At 41.2% G+C, this 22704-nt stretch overlaps 1 protein-coding gene across 1 annotated transcript; it reads left to right on the forward strand.

The window, feature by feature from the left end:
* Positions 1-8602: 8602 nt before the first annotated feature.
* Positions 8603-17602, forward strand: MATCAP2 (microtubule associated tyrosine carboxypeptidase 2). Its single transcript, XM_053468066.1, has 7 exons — positions 8603-8812; positions 10696-11381; positions 12463-12606; positions 13330-13462; positions 14280-14585; positions 15926-16023; positions 17136-17602. The coding sequence occupies exons 1-7, from the start codon at positions 8779-8781 to the stop codon at positions 17295-17297; spliced, it is 1563 nt and encodes a 520-aa protein (XP_053324041.1). The 5' UTR covers positions 8603-8778; the 3' UTR covers positions 17298-17602.
* Positions 17603-22704: the final 5102 nt, after the last annotated feature.

Here is a 22704-nt window from a genome sequence, read left to right on the forward strand (position 1 = left end):
ACTAAATTATACAGTAAAACAAAGTCAGTCCACAAACCATTTGCAACAAGTTTAGCCAAATAAAACTGCACAAGGCTGGAGCACACTGTGGGTACAAGCTGGATTTAAGCTGGTTGACGCACACTGGAGACAGGGCCGGATTAAGAGCATCAATGGCCTGGTGCTGAGGATTTTGGTGGCCATTTTATGGAAATAAATAAAATAGAATCTTCACTCCTCGGCATCCATGTGTACTGGATAAAGATGACATCAGAGCTCGGCAGATAATATAAGATAAACTCTTATGTGATGGGATTGTGAGTACATCAGTACACTAAAAAAAAGTCATCATACACGAGATGCCTGAAGTCACAAATTAGTACTGATCATTTTTTATAAAATAGATGAAATAGAGTAAATAACACAACACCTTTACTTTTCCTCCCACTGATTTCTGGGCCTTGAAAGTTTTGTCCTCTGAAACGACTACCAATCCAGGAGGGCGTGTTATCTCTGAATAAGTAAAAATTAAATAGTTCTATTTATTTGTACAGTAAGTAAAGTACCAGGAAATCGATGACCAAATACACACACCAGGACAGGCTTTACCACACTGACACCCAAACACAGACAGCAGGACAGGCTCTGCCACACCGACACCCAAACACACACACCAAGACAGGCTCTGCCACACCGACACCCAAGCACACTCACCAGGACAGGCTCTGCCACACTGAAACCCAAACACACACACACGACAGTTTAAATACTTACTTTTTTGCTGGCCTCCTTCCCCTGCAGAATGCTCTCCTCCAACATGCTCTTCTCGCCGCCACATTGCATCTTCAAAGGGGCGGGGTGAAGAGCCCCACTAAAGCACTGGGGAGCATGGTGCCTGCAAACTGGCCGCTTCAAAATCATTAAGCGATCGGCAGAAGCGGCCAGACAACTGCCGCAATGGCATCTCTGTGTGCCGGCCTACCTTGAAGTCCGGCGGGCTGCACGTTGGATGCCCCCTGTCCTAGAAGACCCGGCCCACCCAAGGCTTCTGCCTTGGTGGGATGGAAGGGGCTGCATATCCCTTTGTGAAGTGCAGCCCCAGAAGACGATTATTGGTGACTCGGCTCCACTGTGGCTCATAAAGTTTTGGATGACCGATCACCTTCTTCACCTTGATTTTCGCACAGCAGTAGAAAAAGGAAGAGCATGAACCTTGGGCTCTCAAAAAAATAAATCTGTGTTGTACTGGGTTACGTTGGGCCTTTTGGTTGCAGGTTAGTCTTGGAAAGTGTTGTATTGTTTGTTGGGCTGTCACTCATTTATTGTATGTGTTTTTGTCTCTTATTAAATATCTGTTAAAGTAGACAAACATTTCTGATATATTTTTATATTTGGTTTAACACCACAACGCTGACGTCGGTGGGCAGTCATGATGACATTGTGGGGGGTCTCGCTTCTCCCGGAGACCTACACCTGTAGTGTACGCAATGCTTTATAGGCTTGTTATCTTCAGAATTGTTCAATTTCATTGAAGAGAAATGTTGAGGTTCCTGTTCACAAAACCTGAACTTTGCAGTTATATCCATCGCGTGCATTTTAATATATATGAAAGCTGAGTGGTCCCTTTAAATGTTCAAGTTGCTTCCCTTACAAAAGCATGGAGGGATTCTGCAGAATTCTCCAAATGCATGGAATTCTCCTTTTAGTGGCCATCAGTTATTTGCTATGCAGGAGATGTTAAGACGAACACATCTCTTGCCATGTGACATACTTACCGCCAATCCCACCATATGTAAGCACAGAAAGTCATTCCCTGGATTTTAATGGGAGCACTTTTTTGCCATTGATTGGCTGAAACAACGGACCATGATGTGTTGCAGCTTCTTCCTACGGTAATTTATTTTTGACAGGTTTAAAGAGTGCGCGTTGAAGTACTTATAAAGTACTCTGAAATGTATTAGTCTTTGAGGAGGCTGCCTGAAACCATTTAAGAGTGGTTGATGCACGGAACAGCTATACATCGGTGGTGGTAGGGATTAGTATAAGTGTGTGGTTTTAAAATGTTTTTTTTCCATTCATTAGGAAGCAGAATCAATATTTAATCTGTGCCTTTTTACATAGGAAAGGGCCAGAGGGGATTGCCCAGTTGGTTTTATCTAGTATGTAAATTTTGTCAAAGCTATTAAAGTGAATACAGGAAGTCTAACTAAATGGATCTTAGCTTGCTTTTTTCTATCGCCAGGGTAGCTCTTGTTAAAGAATGCTCCTATCCTTCAGGAAAATGCCTGAACCATGGATGTGGAACATTCTTTTTCTTTTATGTTGTCTCTTTGCCTTTCTGACCCCTTTCGTACAATGCTGACATTGTGCTAGATTTTAACGGCTGTGAATTCCACACTTTACAGTCACTTCATGTCAAAATCCTGTGATTCAGCTTTCCACAGCTACAGAATAACAGGCGGGGTGGAAAACAAAATATTTTAAAAAATGTCAGGGTAAAGCACATCCAAACTTCAGACTAAAATGCCTGTGTAACTCTTACAAGTTCTTAAAAGTAGGGAGTGGTTACAGTTTGCTTTCTCCCAGAAAAGTGAAGTATTCTATTATTAAAAGGGCAGAATTGCTAAATCTTCAATTTTGATTAATTTTCAGTTTTTGCTGAATTCTATATGATATAAATAGGACAGTTAAGCAAATCACATACTTCCCAACATTCCCAGTTCTCACAGGCATTCCTGGCTTTTGGGCATTTTCCCCGTGTAACTTCCCCGTTTTTGCAGGCAGTGGGAATAATGGGCCAGTTTGGAGGATCCTTTGATCTCCTTGACAAGCACAAGTAACTGTAAAATCAGTGAACATCTGTGCTGCTCTATTGTAGGTCCGATGTGATCTCCTTGCGAGACTCTGCAGTTGAGCGTCACAAGTTAGCCCTTCGGGTAAGGTTGGCAGGTTGCCCCTCAACCCCTGCCCCTCTCTGCCTCTTGGACAACTGAAACATTGGGGGCATGAAATCACGGTTTGCTTAATCAAACTCCAACCCTCGGTTGTTGTCCTGTGGTTGTAAAGAATGTAATACTTATTGCAAAAAATACTTTATTTCTACGTTTAACATGAGTACTCATCTACCCATGATCCCCTACTACTACCCAAGAAGCTAAAGACCTGGAAGCCTTTTGGAGATCGGAATCACACAAGACTAAAGGTGCATTGTAATTATGTAAATATGTATGCTGCAAATAGCAAAACACCCTTACACAAGCCACATATTGCCACAAAAAATGCACCAGCACATGACGTACGGCCGGTAAACGCGACACACAAGAGTAGTGAAAAATGGATATACTGCGAGTGAACTAGTAGATACAGAACAACCATGCAAAATGTTATGTATGTTTTCCTGCTCTTATGCTGAAGTAATAAAAAACATACTCAGCATACATTGCTAGGTAGTAGGTACCGTAGTCAGAATTCAAATACGCTACACACAGAAAAAAGAAGGTAGGAGATCTGCTTTAATAAACTGTATAAACTACATACAGAAATGTTAAATGATTTTTATGAATTGAATGAGACTTTGGGAAGTCAAAACTGGAATCAATTTGGGTTTCAAAAAGTAATTTCCAATTATCTATGGGGACCCCAGTTATTACATTTTAAGGTTCTAGCAAGTGCCTCTATCTAGATCAGATACAGTAATTACAGAGCCACAACATTCATCTGTCACGTCGGACACATCAACGAGTCTTGGCAGTGGGGTCAAAAGGTCTATTGCCCCTATGTTGGTATCATTTTCAATGTGTGGGGCTACAGTAGAAGCTCCATTTATATGTTTCCTTGTCGATCAATGCAATTTTAGGTCTTTAGAGTTTCCACCTGGTCTAATATGCATATGTTTGAAACCGTCCTCGGCTACTCTCGAGTGTATTTAATAAAACATTAAGAAACATGATAAAATATGTTTTGGCTTTAATTACCCTATCTTATAATAATCTAGCTATGCCTATGTTCCAATCTACAAATGTAATGTTAGTGTCTATTTAAACTTACAGTAAGCTAGAGATGGATAAATATTTAAAAATATCCTTTATTTTTATGATTTATTGTTTTATATATATCATCATATTCTGTAGCATTTATTTAATAATACATTTTTATGCAGATGATGATACAGTAGGTGTGCAGTACACTATATTTTTTATTTTGCTTTCATAACCTCAAATGTTTTTTTTGTAGATAAATGGGTAACTGTATCATATATTTGAAGACAGTGAATAACAAAGTTCAGAGAGGCAAGTTAAGCTTGATATCTAATCTCCTGTAATTATAGTGTGGAGAATAACAATAATAGATCTAATTTTGTAACACCAGTACCAAAATAATATGGCAGGCTATTATTAAGATTCATAGGTTTATATAGCGCCATCATATTCCGCAAACGCCGTACCATGAGGACATAACAAGTAGTAAATAACATAACAATATGACTTCTAGTAACAAAAGGTAAGGAGGGTTCTGCTCAAGTGTGGTTACGATCTAGATAACAAAAAATGTATGAGGGAACAGTCATCTTATCTTCCCACTGCAGGTTTCTTGCAAATTAGCACCATGAACACACAACAGAAATGGGGGTAATGCAGAGAGAATGTGTGTCAGTTTTCTTGTTCTGTAATGGGTACAAGGCAACCCAATTAGTCCCTGGCTGTCGTTGTCGGGTTCCCCTCTGTGTTAGCTGCCTACAGAGGTTGGCGGCATCAGTCCAAACCAGCAATCCTGCAGGGATGGGAGTTAAAGGGGACTTTTTAAACGATCCACACAGTAAAACACACCAGCCAGATAAACGGTAATAGACACACCTTGGGGGGAAAAATAGGTCATGTTACAAACCAGAATAATAGGGAAATGATTAAATAATGTATAACAATTTAATTTAGGGTTTGTAACAGATTAGCCAATAAGAGGAGGGTGACCAATAGGAAAAGAGCTTACTTTCTTCATGTTATCCTGTGGCAAATGGTAACCAATTGGAAAATTGCTTGCCTTTAGCATGTTATTCAATAGTGATCAGCACAGGCAGCCTGCTTCTTTTATCGAATGCAGCCACCTGTAAGTTATAATGGGACCTATTCAATCATAATAATTTTAATGTGTACATTTGAAGTATAGTCTATAGTCTGTGTCGTCAAAATACGGATGAACTGTATCAAACTCTACTTCTTCGTCAGGATTTCGGAGCATATGAGCGTCCATACAACATTCCTGATATTGTGGACAAATCCGACGGGCTTGTCAACCACTATGGTACACCATATGCATTGTAAAACCATTTAATAGCTCAGTGTAACCTTTAAATTAGCATTATTTTACATACAAATGCATTGAGGGAGCAGTGTACATGCACAAGATACTCATCACCAGCCAGATTTAGCACATGCACAGAGAGCGCCCTCATTGGGGGCACTTTCCTGCCAGTGATTCAGTGCTTCATGCAGACAAAACTGGCACAAAATGTAGATAGTGGAGACAGCATTTTACCAAAGTAAAAGTACCCATTGTACAGCTCTCTGAAACATAATGGTGCCATATAAACAGGGCCGTCTATAACGTGGGGCAAAAGGGGCAGCTGCCAAGGGCCCAGTCATTCCTGGGGGCCGATAGCAGCTGCCCCTAGAGCCCCCAACAACCACTTTGGACCAGCAGCTTACCTCACCTATCTTGTACTGCCCAGAGAAGCTGGAACGCAGCATGGTCATGTTAGGTCACGTCACAGCATGGATTCTCCACAGACAAATCTGCAGGTGAGGTAAGGGGATGCAGTAGGGGGTATGAAAGTATGTGTGAATGAGTATGTATTTATTTATGTATGTATGGATACAAGAATGGCACAGGCAGTTTGTTTGCAGCAAAGATGGCACAGGCAGGCAGTTGGGGCCAAAGATTGCACAAACATGCTGTTTGGAGACAAAGAAGGTAGAGACGTACTGTTTGGGGAAGAGGATGGCAAGTCCTATGCATTCAACCTGGGTGGTGGGCAGCTCCTGTGGATGTAACTGCTGGACAAGTCTGCAATCTGGCTTCCAGGGCTGGCCTTTTAGATATGTAACCTGTGTATCTATGTCTGCAATTTAGGATTTCCATGCATTATTTATTTGATCTATACCTACAATGCTGAGTTTACATGCGATTTTTCAGTTGATCTATACCGCAAGGCTATGTGTTATTCAGTTGCTCTATACCTGCAACAAAATGTTTCCATGTGTTGTTTATTTGATCTGTACCTACAGGAGGGAGGAAAATAGAGGTGTGGAACATTGACGGAGGGGACAAATGGACTCTGGGGGTGATGACAGGGGCGGGTGATGAGAGTGGCACACACAGAGCATCAGAACACCTAAAGTAAGCCCTAATCAGGACTCGAACATCCGTTTCGGGTCACTTGGCCGGACCTGCACCATTTATTCTCTAAATTGCGCATAGCATTGCGCTCCTCCCCTGCCCTGTGCATGTGGAGTGCGGATGTCTCATGCGGAGTCACGCTAGGGTTGGAAGGAGGGAAGACCACACTTACTCTGAGAGTCTTCTCCTAATCTGTCAGTGTGTCAGTGGAGCACGTGATTGCATGCTAGGAAGTATGATGGTGTTCAACCAATATTAAAAGTGACCCTGCATATAAATAAATACCGTATTGGCCCGAATATAGACCGCACTTTTTTCCCCCACTTTATGTCTTTAAAGTGGGGGTGCGGCCTATATTCGGGGTCTAGCGCCCGACGCCCGGGACATGCAGTCCCGGGCGCCGGGCAGGCAGCGGGGTCAGGATACAGATCCCCCGCAGCGGTGCAGGGGACCTGTATCCTACTGTCTGATACGCTCAGACAGCCTCCCCTGCCAGCACTTCCCACAGGGGGAGTGCCGGCACGGGAGGTTGTCTAAGCGCATCGCGTGGACGTTCACCGGCAGCATGATGCATTTTACACCCCCCCCACCCCCGACTTACCAGAGCAGACTCCCGGGTGTCTTGCAGGGCCGGCGGAAGACATCTACGCAATACGCGTATACAACCTCCGGTGCCGGCACTTCCGCTGAGTGCTGGCACCGGGAGTTGTATACACGATGTGCATAGATGTCCCCCTCCGGCCCCGCAAGACACCCGGGAGTCCGCTCTGGTAAATCGGGGGGGGGGGGGACAGAGTGGCAAGAATATCTCGGGGGGGAGGACAGAGTGGCAGCATAGGTTGGGGGGGGGAACAGAGTGGCAGCATATCTCGGGGGGGGGAGGACAGAGTGGCAGCATATCTCGGGGGGGGAGGGACAGAGTGGCAGCATATCTCGGGGGGGGAGAGGACAGAGTGGCAGCATGTCTATTTGGTGCTTTTTTAAAGAAAAAAACTTTTTCTTTAAAAAAGCACCAAACTTTTAGGGTGCGGCCTATATACGGGGGCGGCCTATATCCGAGCCAATACGGTACTCATTGCTGATGTTTAGTCTGTTTCTGTACAAATATTGGAGGAACAGCGATTCATTCTGCTCAACAGTTGTATTTTGCAAATACATTGTTAATGTTGCACCCAGCAATGACAAATATTTTCTTTTGTAAAATGCGGTCAAGCAATAGAAAGGCCAATGTTTATTAACAAATCATTATAGTGTGTCTTAGCAACTTGTGTATCATACTCACCAACATTTCCTTCCCGGATCCCAGGACAAACGTGACAGGGCCTAAAGGGGGCGCCGCAGTACAGATACTGGGTAATTTGGTGCACATTAACAAAATGTATTTTTATGCCTGGACAGACCCAAAGTGGGACACCCTTTTAAAGGGTGTAACTACAGGTAGGGAGGGCTGCAGAGCAGTGCAAGGTGGCCACGTGGGCATTACAATGGATTTTACCGCTCCCTGGGACAGAGGGAAATCAGACAGCCTCCCCAACCAGTCTGTGATCCCCACGGCCAACAAATACAGGCAGCTCGTCGAGATATCATCTAAATTTTGTGACTATCAACATCTATCCATAGTATTTGTCATCAATCTATAAACGGCAACACTGGTGGAAAAAGAGGGGCAATCACCATAGCAACCAATAAAATGGTTCCTGACTGCCCTACCAGGATTGCGATTTCATATATAAACCTCAGTATTTCTGTTATATCCTTATAACATTTATTCTTACTCTGTCTGCACTTTGTGTACTTTTACAAATAGTAAACAAGCAAAATACACAACATAATATAATTGTTATTCAAATGGTGTATAACAATCTTCAGCTGTAGTCATAACAAAAGTATTATGTAATACCTTCATACCTGTCATTTCCTATTCACTTGCCTGAAATGGCTAATGGGCTACTTAAAGCAGGGAACCTCATTATATATTTTGTGTGGACACTACCATTCAATACCCTTGTTTTTAAGGATGATTCTATTTTTTACATTTGAATTAATATTAAATAATAAATATTATAAACTAATCATTTAAATGTTAGATTTGATTGGCATGATCCTGGTACCGACAGTTCTATTAATGAAGTCTATTCATTTGCTCGGTGACGTGCTGCCAGGGGTTGCCATAGAGACCAAGCTGGAGCCCTACACCAATCCGGCGTGAAGCTGCTTCTGTTGTCAATGTGAGAGGGACAATAGTCAAAAGGCTTAGTGACAGGCTTTGGCTCTCTGTCACCTTCACTACACTAGACTCATTAGCCAACTGTTGGGCCATCGAAGGCCCCCTGGCAAGTGCCACGCTAATGAACCCTCTTATTCAGCAGAGGGATTTTTTACACCTATTTGTGAAGATCCCTAAAAATGAAGAAAATGCTTGAATCCATCTGTGTAACTGGTAAGTATTCTATATATATCTAACTACTGATCTTGTTTGCTATTCCTTGTAACCAGATTAATGGCTATGGACTTGAAATCCAACATTAACCCCTTGGGTTCTGCAAGGGCTGTTGAAGGCATTTTTATTTCCACAGGTATTTCGTGCAGAAGTTTTAACCCCTTGCTTACCATGCATCTCTTGTGGTCTGTGCGTGAATTCTATTTTAGTAGTTGACGCAGTGCAGCAAAGCCAAGAGCCAGTCATTCATCTCCCAAAGACAGTGACTGCAAAGAACTGCTACCTCCAAGCAGATGAAGTATTTCATGACGAATCCATGCACGCACGAAGTATAGCTGCACATGATTTCTTGGTTTTGTTTTCCATTTTCAAAGGCTGGTGTGAATAAAAGGGTTAATGGAAATATGGCCAAGTGAGAAGGTGCTGTCGTACGCGTCAATAACGTTAAGGAACCACTAGATGGCGCTCGGTATCCTGGAATTTGAATGCTCAGTTTTCAAGCACTCTGGCTATCATAACCCTGTAGTTTACTAAGTGGCTATTAAAACATTGTCTTAGACACCAAAGTCAATAAACCAGAATGTATGTTTGCATAAACTGATCTCAAGAGACTGGAATCTTGACTATTTGTAAACTACAGGTTGCTTTGTACTGTAACCAAAGTGACCTGACCTACCCTTTCATGTACCAGCTGACTTTTCACTCCCCTGCCTAGTGCAAGTTATTTAAGGACAGCATGATTAGCACTGGTTCACTTTAATTAATATCATCCTATATACTTTCCTTGTTAATGCGTTTTGAAAGGCCAAAGGTTAATCAGGCTCAATGCGCATGCACAGAAAACAATATGCCCAAGTGTGCTGGGACTAGGCAACTGTATTTTATCCAGGCAGACTTCAGGACCAAATGAGCTTTTGTGAAACATGCCAGGGCATCAGAAAATGAAACAGGTTTAAGCTTCTTTGTAGATGTGCTAGGCAGTGGGAAAGAATCATGAGATTGTATTATAAGAAACGTAGCCACCAACAAATTAATAGTCCTATCAACCACAAGATGATGTGCAATAGCCATGAAATTAACCCCTGCCACACAAGATGCAAGTCTTTAAAGAAGCTGTTCCACAAATATTTTGTGTGGTCCCTATTGCAAAAGCTTTGGAGATTCTGTAACTCCCCCCCCCCATACATTTGTCCGTTTCCCTACCTCTAGCTATTTTCTGCACTAGAGATGTATTTTGGCAGAACACATATCCTGATGTGTGGATAACCTCTAGCACTGTCTTGGTGAACATCACAGGCGAAGGGGTCAAAGAGACCTCCCCATGCATATTTGTGGAAAGCACTCCCATTGATTTCAGTATTGGACCACAGAGGAGGTGGTATATTAAAGTGCTTCATTGGTGATGCTCCCAGATACATTAACCTGTCCCTTTAATGGTTAATGATCAACACTAGACATTCTGGGACAGGAATTCTGGAGCATTGACCACTGAACTCCACTTCTAATAGTTTTGAAGAAACTTGTCATTTACTCAGTACACAGAAGTACTGCTGCTGACTCGACTGAACTTATGAAGTTCTGGCAATGTTTAGAAATACAGTACATGAAACAACTGCTCGCCGTCATATGGTAAAAAAAAATCCTGCTTGATAGCTAGATGGTAAAGCAACTGGGTACATAATATATTTCAAAAATAGATGTGGCATCGAGGTAATTCCCATATTTATCATTTGTAAAGCAGGCACGATTTCAATGTTTGAACCTTTTATTTACAATTAATGTATGTCTATATGGCTACATTTTACCTGGTTACTTTTTTACATTGGTTTTAAGTTTGGTGTTGGTTTACACTAATCCCAAAATAAATTAGCTTTTTTTTGCAGAAGAACTTCATTGGCCTAAAGAAGAATTTTCAAGAAAATCAGTCTTAAATGTGGAAGGGAAGAAGGTCCTAGTCACTGGCCATAATGTGCAAGAAATGTCCGTAGGAATCCTAAGAGATACCTTTAGAACTGGCACCAGCAGCTATAATGTCCTGCTTCAAAGCAAAGAGGAAGAGAAGAAGCCAAGCTCTCAAAAGAATTCACATTTGTGTAAAAACAAAAAACGCAAGAGGTCTAACAAGGCTTCTAGCACACCTCGTGGTAAGGAACATAACAAAGGCAGGACTCCTTCGTCAAAAAGTGGATCGTTGTGTTCCAAAAGGAACATATCCGTTTCTACCTTAGCTGCAAGACCCACCAACTCTAAATGCTCACAGAACATCTCAGTGTCAGGGAACAGTATCGGTATCACACAAAGACCTAAGACCAAAGCAAGGAGGAAACATTATACAACCAGCCTAATTAAGGGCAAAGAAACACAGGTCTCAGTATCTCCAGGCAAAGAAGAAATCTCGGCCAAGAAATGTTGTATATTGAATGCCATAAAGCCGTCAAATGTCGAAAAAGAGAAGATCAGGTTCTTCAAGTCAGAGTTTACATACAATCCTCAGTTTGAATATTCCAATCCTGCTTTGCCGCACGTGTTAGCCAAACATAGCCATGCATCCGACAGATTTCTGCAACAGGTACACGTCATTAAGGTTGTTTTTGAGAAAACTGAAACAATCATCTTTTTAGTTTCTCCATTTGACAAAACATCATATTTCATCTTTTCATTCATGATGTTTTCTGTCCTGTTGAATATTACTTGTCATTAAAGTTGAAGTCCCATGGGAAAAATAATTATTTTTCTAGGAGCATTGAATACAGTACTCTATACAGTAATGTACTTTAGGATTTTATTGGAAAAAAAAACATTTAGTTTCTTTCAATAAACTCCCATTGTCTGCATTCTGGTGCTGCCATTGTAGGCAGTAACATGATATTTATGTGACTTTTTCTTCCCAAACACCACACTGGGATGATTCTTTCTGGCAATGCTAATGAAGTCCTGTTAATTTAGTCTTTTTTTTCCATTCATCTCCTTCCAATGACATTTTTCTTTTTACATTGTAGCTTACACTTGTCTTCATTCAATTCCTCTAAGTATTTACATTTTTTATGTCTGTGCATGTACAAAACCCTTTGGAATGAAACTTGGTATGTGAAATATTTGCTCACTCCAGTTTAATATTACTTCATCCTCTTATTTAGGGATAGTAAGAATGACTAAAGCGGAGGAAGAGGAAAAATGAATAAAACAGAATAAAGGGAGTGTAGCCTGTGGAAAAAGTGGTCAGAAGATAGGCATCTGCATTGTTGCCCCACTATGTGTTACACATTTGGAAGGTTTCATCCTTTAAAGGGACACTCCAGCCATCATATGCACTTTAATGCACGCGATCGCTGTGTGGTCCATTTACATTTTGGAAAATGCACCCCCCCAGCTCATTTCCCTGCAGGAGATATATTACGCAGAACACATCTCTTGCACGTGATGCACCTCCTGTCAGCTCCAGCTCAAGGAAAGCTGGGAATGGAGGTCTGTTCAGACTCACGTTGAAAGTGCTGCCATTGATTTCAAAAAGAGCCAATCGGTGGCAAGAATAGCCGGACCATTGAGGAGGAGGGCAGCCTCTTCTTAATAGTTTTAACAATAATTGTTCATGTAATTATCAGCCGTAGTATATTGTCAGTACTAGGTTTGTTTCTTCGTTTCTGCTACAGGCCATCAACATCATGCGGCGGGCTCTTGAGAAATATGGGAATTATGAAAAGTTTGAGCAAGCTACAGGAGGCAGTCTTCTCCCAAAGTGTCGTATCTCGCAGCAGGCACGGAAATACATGGAGAAAGAAGGTTGTCTAGGGGAAGTAGGTATTGCTCAAGTACAAGAGGAATTATTATTATAATCCCACACACGGCAGTCCTGATACCTGTTAGACAACTCAAACCAGAACACATATCATAGCTTCTAGATGTTGCATAGAATAAATACAGCTAAAAGAGGACAATTTGCATCCTACTTGTGATGTATCTATACATTCTTATATGCCTGCCATTACAAAGACATGCCAAAAATGAAATTTTATCTTATTTTGTGTCAGTCTCTCTCCCTTTTGCTGTCTCACACAAATCTCGTCCAAATCCCATACACTCCCCACCTCCAGTCCTACTTCCCTGGATCTACAGGTCACTTTCCCATTCTCCAAGCATTGGAGCAGTGTTAAGCCCCTCCCACACCCTGCCCACTACCCCTCCCACACCCTGCCCACTACCCCTCCCATACCCTGCCCACTACCCCTCCCACACCCTGCCCACTACCCCTCCTACTCCAATCCCATTTAAGGCTGTCTGTATGTATCTATACCTGCCCCTGTGTGTGTGGCTAGTCCCTCCTGCATACACTCCTAGCCCCACCCCTTGTGTATCCATTGCCCCAGAAGAGGGACAGGTCTACCTGAGGAAGTTGGACATTTTGGACATGTCCATCGTTGGACTTTTGGTTTTAGCCCCGCCCAGAGTCAATGATAATTTTCATGTTCCCAAGGCATATATATATATTTTATTTTAAAGAATAACATATTTATTTTCAGATTGTCGTTTTCCTCACTGATGATTTACTTTCAAGAGCCTCAATGACAGTTGTGAATGGACGTCCGACACTCACAATCAACACCTCCACAGCACGAGAACAATGGCTGGAAGGGATGCTTAGACACGAAATAGGTACTGAATATTCAAAAGAGAAATGGTATATTTCATTTTCATGAGGTGTTTTTTAGAAGTTATTTTGACAATGCAAAATAGTTGTTACCTGTTGTCATTATCTCTTCTCCCATGTAAGCAAACAGTTATTTTGCATATAAGTAATTTGTATCTGCTCTTAGCCCGGTGTGCAAGACAAACACACTGCCTGATACTGCCTTGTGGTAAACACTAGAATGGCACTGTCTTAATCACCCAGCTTGGCACTCTGACTTTGCACCAATGCTGATGAAAGTACGCCGGATTTGTGCTACTAAATCGTTATTTCACTTTAGTATTTAATTTCCCTCAAATGACTGTCCCTCGTGAAAATAGTGCAGTACTATGGGCCCAGGATATATACGTGTGTGTATATATATATATATATGTATATATATATATATTTGATTTGCACTGATATTTAGCAATGCGTTTCTTCTTCTAGCACTAGAAATGCTGTACAGTAAATATAGTGACTACTAGCTGGTTTCTGGTGAGCTGCAGTATTAGTGGTGAGTTTATGCCTCATCACTGTATGTTAGATGTCATGTTGGATGCCATTATTAAAATGACGTCATCCAACCATTCCCATCTAGTGGCCTAGTACGGTTCAGGGTTGACATCCCATCACACTGGTGCCTCCTTAGATAAATTGGGGTTACCTAGTAAATTACAATTAAAACACAAAATTACCGACTAGTGTGAAGGGACTGTAAAAACAAATTATCTTGTGCTTCTCTGGAGCAATAGAAAGAAAACAGCACTGTAACAAAACAAATCTGTATTTATTTTCACCCAGGCACCCATTATTGTCGAGGAATGAACAACATTCAGCAACCATGGAGCAATCTCAACGGTCGTAAAAAATATGGGTTGAAACCAGTGAACCCAACAGAAGAAGGACTTGCAAGCATCCACAGTGTTTTATTTCGCAAGGACCCCTATTTGTGGAGAGCTGCTCTTCTTTACTATACTGTCTACCAGGCCAGTCGAATGTCCTTCAGTGAACTCTTCCGTGATGTGGGCAAATTTGTTAAGGACCCAAACACCAGATGGGATTATTGTGTACGGGCTAAGAGGGGCTGCAGTGATACATCTCAGCCAGGTAACGTTAATACTGTATCACTGTGAGAACCACTTGGTTAAATATAAGTGACTGGTCTGTATGTAAGTGCCAACACATTGCATGAGCAAAGGAACACTGAGTTTTTTTGCAGTAGTACTTGTCATGTTCAGGGGTGTATTCTTGCATATGCCAACTAGGGTAGCAGTTCAGGCTCCATGTAATGCCACTAGTCAATGGGCTGACTAAAAGGGAGATTACTGATCTCCCCAACTGGTCCATTAGCACTATGATGGGCTGTGCCAAGTCGACACTGTCCTCCATAGTTTCCTTCTGCTCCATGCTTCCTGGATATGATGTCCTATCCCAACGACCACTAAGAAGGACAACAGCACAGAGGGGGTGACGCTGAAGGTAAATAGGCCACTAGTAATGTTACTGAATTTCTCAATCATATATATGCCAACAAATAACATTGTGGGCCATTTACAAGGAGCAATTTCAATGCAAAGTTTTTAAAGTGTGAAGAAGTGGTATGGTCCAGACAGCAGGAACATTCCATTAGGTGCCAGGGTAAGACCACTTTTATTTTTTTGCCAGAGCTGCTTTTCCTAAATTACCTCCATTGAACTGGAAAAGAAGTTTAGATTGCGTGAATTGCATTAAACTGGTGCTTCAAATAACATCCCATAGGATGCCAGACCTATTGTTAATAACCCATTCATATTTTGAACGTTTGGTATACCAGATTATGCCATTTGTATCATAAAGGTATGCACTTAGATTGTTTAAGGGAAAAAAAATATATTTCTCTTTGAGCCTTAAATACTGTGCATTTAGTTTAGCATTGCTAATGGCTATGCTAATGAAGTCTTGCTTGTCCAATGAAATCTTTTCCTCCCTAGATTTTGGCTAATTGGCTTATAAAGTACATTATATGAAATGTGGCTAGTAGTGGACCTGAATAGCGATCCCTCGCTCCTAACCATTGCTGGGATCATATTTTGTCCACCTGTGTCATACCCCTCCGGGGCATGCAGTCCAGTGTGGGCACAGGATATAACTGCATGTTCTTGCCCACTATTGAGGTAGCAGATAAAAAGAGACTGGTGTCATTGGAGATATAGGTCTTCTGCTTTCTCATCATATTCTCCTCCAAAATAATGTAGTGCAGATGACTTAAGCATAAACATTAAAGAGTTGGGATTTGGGCACAACAAGAACTCAATCTTGGTAAGTTCTGTCTAATGCTACTATGCTTATATTTTTTTTACCATGGGGCTAAATCAGTGGTTCTGCACCACTTTTACCCCACCAAGAATCTCTTGGATTAATCGTAGATAATAAAACATTGATAAGTGTCTGTCTGTCTTGTCCTGTAGGTTGCTTCAGTAAAGATCAGGTGTACTTGGATGGAATCCTTCAAATTCTGAGGCACAGGCACACTATAGATTTCCACCTTTTAATATCAATGGGAAAGGTATGTATGCATATCCATTCTGTAGATACTGATATTTGTCCAAATCTTTTTTATTTTACAAACCTTCTATGTTTGTGTTATATAGCGCCATCAAATTCCGTAGCGCTGTACAATGGATAGACAGGACATAACAAGTAGTATGTAACATAACAATTTGACAACAGGTGAGGAGGGGATTTAGGGTGTATTACACAATAGGTAAAAGGTAACAAGTGCCATTGTTAGGGATGGACCAGCCACACTAGTGTACGTATTGCATTAGAGGGACTGGGAAAGGTGAGCTACAGGAATATGGGGGGGGTGTTAATGTGCAATGTTGTAAGCGGCCTTAAATAAGTGGGTCTTGAGGGATTTTTTGGAAGGGGCGAAGGCAGGGGAGAGATGGATAGACAGGGGGAGGGCATTCCAGAGGACGGGGCAGCCCTTGACAAATCTTGTAAGCGTACATGAGAGCTAAAAATCAGAGGAGAGGATAAAAGGAGATCATTGGATGAGCGGAGAGACCGGTTAGGAGTGTGTTTAGAGATGAGCGAGGAGATATAGTGTGCGGAACTGCTGTGAAGGGCTTTGAAAGTAAGAGTGAGGATTTTGAAATGAACCCTGAAGCGTGTAGGCAGAGGGGAGACATGTTCAGAGGCCATATCCAGCAGACATGTCTTGTTCAACTTGTACGAAGCTTGATATCTCAGCTCTCCCATCTCTGCGTTAGAGAGAGCCCTGTTTTTGCAGAGAATGCCATCAGATCCCATATGGTGGTGGTTACTATTATACATTTCACACATGGCCATTTTATGTATTATTGCCTCACCTAATCCTTCCACTGATGTCCTCAAATGGTTGAGATTTTAGCCAAACGGGAAGCTAAGTGAAAGAATTTGTGTGTTATATGGGCATATGAATATATGGCCTCATGTCATTTTCAATCCAGGGTCAGTTTTGGGGGGCATTTACCTGGCCCCAAATTTGAATACATCACTGGCCTTTGACTATTGTGTGCTACAAATATCAAAAGGGCTCATAAAAGTCAGTCCCAGGTTCCTAAAAGCTAATTTGAAAAGGAAACACTTAAAGCAACTACTCACAAATACTGATGTTACTTTTTCTTCTTGAAGATCTCTTATGAGGACATTGAACGTCTAAAAGACTTTGCAGTTCTTGACAATGCCAGGATTCCACAATTCCTCCAAGACAAGAGTCGCTACATGGAGTGTCTCGAGAGGATTATGGAGGTCAACGAACTTAGTGATTCGGTACTAATCAAGCTCATTGGCTGAGCCTCAGCAAGTTACCTAGAACAGACAGTCTGATTGCTATAGCTTCTTATCATACCTGTGGATGACCTTGTACGACCTTGTACCACACGAGTGAGTCAAAAAAGTTCAATGTTTAACTGACCACAGACATACAGCCTGAGCCTGATTTTCGTTGTTACTTTTTGAAAAACTTTGTACAAGTCCTTTGTACATGTGAGTGTTATTATATATACTATAGGAAAGGAACCCAACTTTCCAAATTATGTAAAATAGATCAAATATGCCTACAAATCTCTGCATTATTTATCATTGTTCTTTGTAGGAATTGGTGTTAAAAAATATAGTTTAAAATATACATACACAAAACCAAGCTGAAGATGGTGAGGACACTTCCGACTATAATGAGCAAACCATTATTAGGAAGTGGGACATTGAAATTAGAACACATTTAGCCTTATACATTTTGCAGGGCTGTTTTTAACACATGAAGCTTCCAAGGGCCCATAATTGCATAGGGGAAAAACCAAATACAAATGGATAACCAACTAAGAAGGAGAGAGGGGAAGATACAGGGCACTTAACTGCAGGGATGGAAAAAAAGGATTCAATGATAAAGGGAGAGGTACTCAGATGGATGAGTGAAGGAGGGGACGATGGGTAATACAGAGGTGCTTAGGAAGGCTCACAAGAACAGGCGTGCCAGGTCCCTACTAACTTTTAACACAACCATGACAATTTGGGCTCATAAGTACCAAACGTCATATAAATAGAGATTCCTGGAATAGTGAACACGTTTGTGTTTCTTTCACTAATAAAATGTTGCATACATAGTTGTTAATAATTTGATATTATTTTGTTAAAAAGGGTTACTTGTGTTTTCAGAGCTACAAATGTATCTCCATTTGATATAAAGGTGAAGTTTTCATTACCGTAAAAAAATAATAAAAATAACTTGTTGTAAACAAGTCATGAATTATATTTCTTTAATTAACGTTGTTAGTCTTAGTTTACTGCAGTTAGGTTATCATATCCCTATAGCCCTCGTGGTAGCCAAGGCTTAATCTGACTATATTTTATTTATTTATAAAATTCCTGTATTATTCATGTGGCTCCCTGAAAACGATGTTGTTGTACTATGTTATTTATTAATGACACATGACTGCCAGGATATTTCGTTAGGAGAATCTATAAGAGGTGAGCACTCAATTTTAAATATGTTTGTACTTGTATATAAGGACACAAGGAGTAAGTTCAAACATACGGTAACCTCAACCGTAATATAATACAAATACAGAAAAAAGGGGTTATGAGCAGCTCACAAGAACTATTCTGAAGCCTTGTGAGTCACTGAATACTTCACATCGGTAAGCATTTGGAAATTACATTAATTATTCTAAATGACTGAAAAATTAATAGATTACAAAAATGAAAGGATTAGGTAATTCATGATTGCCAGGATCATAAATACAAAAAAGGACGGGAGGCACAATCACATTCAGAAGAATTGATTAGGGGACATGAGGATAAGTCTGGCAGCAGTGTTCATGGTGGATTGTAGAGGGGTGAGACAGGTAAGATACCAGCTACGACAGTCATACAATACTCAAGGCGGGAGATAATGATGACATGGACTAGAGCCTGTGTGGCATCTTGTGTTAGGAAGGGATGAATGCAGCCAATGTTTTTAAGATGGAGATGGCAGGTTTTTGAGACAGACTGAATGTGGGGGTGAACGAGATGTCAGAGTCAAGGGTGACAACAAGGCAGTGATCTTGAGGGGACAGGGAGATTATTGCAATATTAACATTAAGGGAAACTGATGAGGGAATGTTAGCATTGGAGGGAGAGAATATGAGGAGATTGAGTTTTAGGAAACGCGCTGATATCCAGATTGAGACAGATGTAAGGCAGTAAATTACACGATCTAAGACAGAGGGAGAGAGATCAGGGGAGGATAGATGGATCTGGGTGTCATCAGCATACAGGTGGTATTGAAAGCCAAAGGATGAGATTAGCATGCCAACTGAGATAGTGTAAAGGGAGAACTAGAATTGGGCCTTGGGGACAATCAAAAATGTAGGATGTGAACCAGGAGAGGGCAGCGTCACAGAGACCAAGATCATAAGGGTGGGCCACAGTGTTGAAAACAACAGAAAGGTCCAGTATGATGAGCATAGAGTAGTGGCCTGTTAATTTAGCGGTCATCAGTAACTCAGTTACAGGTCTCAGTAGATTGTCGGGAGAGGAAACCAGACTGAAGGAGTTGGAGTCAAGAAACTCAGTAAATTGGGTATAAACAATTAAACGGTGTCGAGTTACTGTTGTGTGCCAGGGTTGAAAACATGAGCGTTGTGAGGATTGAGTAGTAGTTGGGGGCTACATCCTAAAGAGCAAATATGAGGGTGGAGAGCGGTAGCGCCGATAAGTCATGACATGTTTGATATAGGAGAGAGGAGAAGGACGCACACATCCAGATTCCCAGGTTGCTGCTAGAATAATAAGTGCACAAAGCAAAGCAAGGATTCAGTGCATACTCATATATATTGGGCATATACCGGCCACGTATTGGCCATACGTGGCCATATATTGCTTAGCCCACCACTTTATGCCTTAAATAGGTGTTTTTTTAATGCTATTCACTGTGTATGTCTTTTATGCTTTTTATGTTGTGTGCGGTGCCCTTTCTATATATTTTTTTTGTGCTGTGTATATTTGCAGGTAATGACCAAACCTTAGGGTCGAGCAGCCCCACCTGGAACACAGATGAAAAATTACATAGAACTCACCAAACCAGTGGCATAACTACAGGGGTTGGAGCAGTCACAACTGTGACGGGGCCCGACTCTCTAGGACCAGTTTTTTGTGACGTATCCCCTATGTCGCGAAGAGGTTAAAGTGTTCCAGCTAATATACATAACACATAATTTAAATAATCCCTGGAAGGGCAAGTCTATGCATTCCACCATAAATATTAAAGGGGTAAATAATGGCCTACGTTCACATTCCGAGCTCCTAGAAAAGATGGACATCAGGGGAGAAAAAACAGGACAGAGGAATTTTGAGCTTGAAGTCACAGATTTGGGTCCTTGTAATAGATTTGCCCAGGGCCCCACCTGACCTTGAAACGCCCCTCCGCTACTCGAAGCATTCAAATCAGTTTCCTGAGCCAGAGCTGGAGCTCACTGACGGTAAGTATATCATGTGCATGGATATGGCTGAAGACATCTCCTGCATGGCTAATGGCTGGGGGGAGGCAGGCAAAGGCTCATTTTGTATGATCTAATCATGGCAAAATGCTCTAATCAAATCAAACCACAGATCAAATCAGTAAATTAGACCATGAAAAAAACCAGTAAAAATAAGTACAGATTACAAGAAAAAATAAATGTTTTATTTAAAGCATAGGAAAAATGAATCTAGATGGATATCTCTGTTCTCTAGCTAACCCTAAATCAACTCTCCAACAGACCACTTTTTAAACATTCCACCCAAATTCATTACATTTAATTGCAACCACAGAACCCCCTTTCTGCCATTTCAAAAACTTTGAATCAGATTAAATCTTTACCGAAGATTCATATTCTAAATTTGACGCTATGCAAATAAATCTTAGCTTATTAACCTAATAATTGTCATAGTCATTACTGGCCACCTGAGGGAGCTTCTGGCACATGTAATGCATGGGTGCACAACTAGATTACTCGAGGGCCGCATACAGGCCACACATTTTGAATATTCCAAGACACGTCAAGGATACACAGAATTCCTAGCCTAAAAAATTGATGTTTGAGCTCTTTGGTCATGCTAATGATTTTATAACAAACGCTCAGTATTCCACCTTAAACTGCAATTAAGAGATCACATTCTTGTAAGCTATTGGCAAGTAGAGAGGTAGATGTTGTGCCAGTAGTTTAATCAAAAAGCTGCAGATATATTCACAATTTTTAAAAGAGCAAGACAGACTAAGGGAGCATGATGTTACATGGAATCAAATGGAGGTTACCGGGAGCTCATTCAGACATGGCTTGGGAACTTGTCTATTAAAAATAAAACAAAAAGAAGAACACAAAAGCTAAAACAAAACCCTTGCTGAAATAAAGTTCACCATGCATATAGTTTATTTTGGAAGCCATTGTCTGCAGATAAAGTGTAGAAAACAAGCAAAAGAAATCTAAGTAGGCACAAAATAGCCTGCTACACTTCATGACTGTGATTATTCCTATAACAGTTTATCGTCAACATCATAGAGGGATTTGCTAAGAGACCCTATCTGGCACGGAGACATCGGACTTTATACTCTATAAAATTGTGTACAAGATTGTAACCACTGAGCTCTTTGTACCCTCCTGGAGAGAGATGGATTTTTGATGCAAAACATGATGAGGACAGAGTTGGATTATTGGCCAGTGCTCATCTAGGAGGCCATGTTGGTGGTCTATATGTGTAGCTAGGGGGAAACACTGCCATGGTGGACAGATAATGGTAAAGGATGGTTAGCATGCTTGCTGGTCAGGTTTAATATGTTGACCATTACGTTTTAGCTTCATGAGTAAGGACTACATTGTGGTTGCTTACTCCCAGAATATACACCTTATTAGACATCTTATCTACGTTATGAACCAGTGACTGATAAGAGTATTCAAACCTAAACATCAGAGCAATGAGAGATGAAAACCAACTTGACCCTTCAAGGGATGGTAGTGTCTCTATGGCACACCTTGGCAGAAGAGACATACTCCTGACAGACAGAGAAGCTGTAAGAATGGTATATCAACAAGACTTAACATAAGACAAGATGACTGGCGGCATTACACTGACGCTGGACTAGCCCCATCAATGGTTCGTCAAGGCACTTGCATGCTGAAAAACATAGGGAAATTCCTAACAATGTCCACACACACAAACAATAGAAGTGAAGAGCTGGCTATATATAAAATATTGTCTTTGGGAAAGCAAAAAACTTTAAGTTAATGAGGCAAGGCCATTCCATCAACAAGGGATGGCCCTGACAAAAACACGACATGAGTATCCTGCAGACAAATCAAGCTTAAACTTGACAAGAACTGGAGGCTGCTGTGCGAATGCCTGATGCGAGATTAAACAGTTTGCACATTGGTCTCAAAACATGAAAAGCTACTTATGATTCATTATGACTATAAAAAATGGGAGATGCTATATAAGTGTATTTGAAACATGACATTTAATGGACAGGAGTTTAAATGTTTAGCTTCTATTCATTTCAATCTTTAGGGTTCTGTGCTGGGGAGGCAGTGACGTACTCACCACAACCATAGAGCTACCTGTTAAGTTTTAGATAGCTAATGTATTGGCTCTATATGCCTAAACCAACATCCTAATAGCCGGTGCGTCAGAACTACACCGCACTTCAGGATGTACTTCTGTATAATCTTCTACTACGTCATATACA

Source organism: Spea bombifrons, chromosome 5 (genome assembly GCF_027358695.1).
Source record: "Spea bombifrons isolate aSpeBom1 chromosome 5, aSpeBom1.2.pri, whole genome shotgun sequence".
In the NCBI taxonomy this organism is placed as follows: Eukaryota; Metazoa; Chordata; class Amphibia; order Anura; family Pelobatidae; genus Spea; species Spea bombifrons.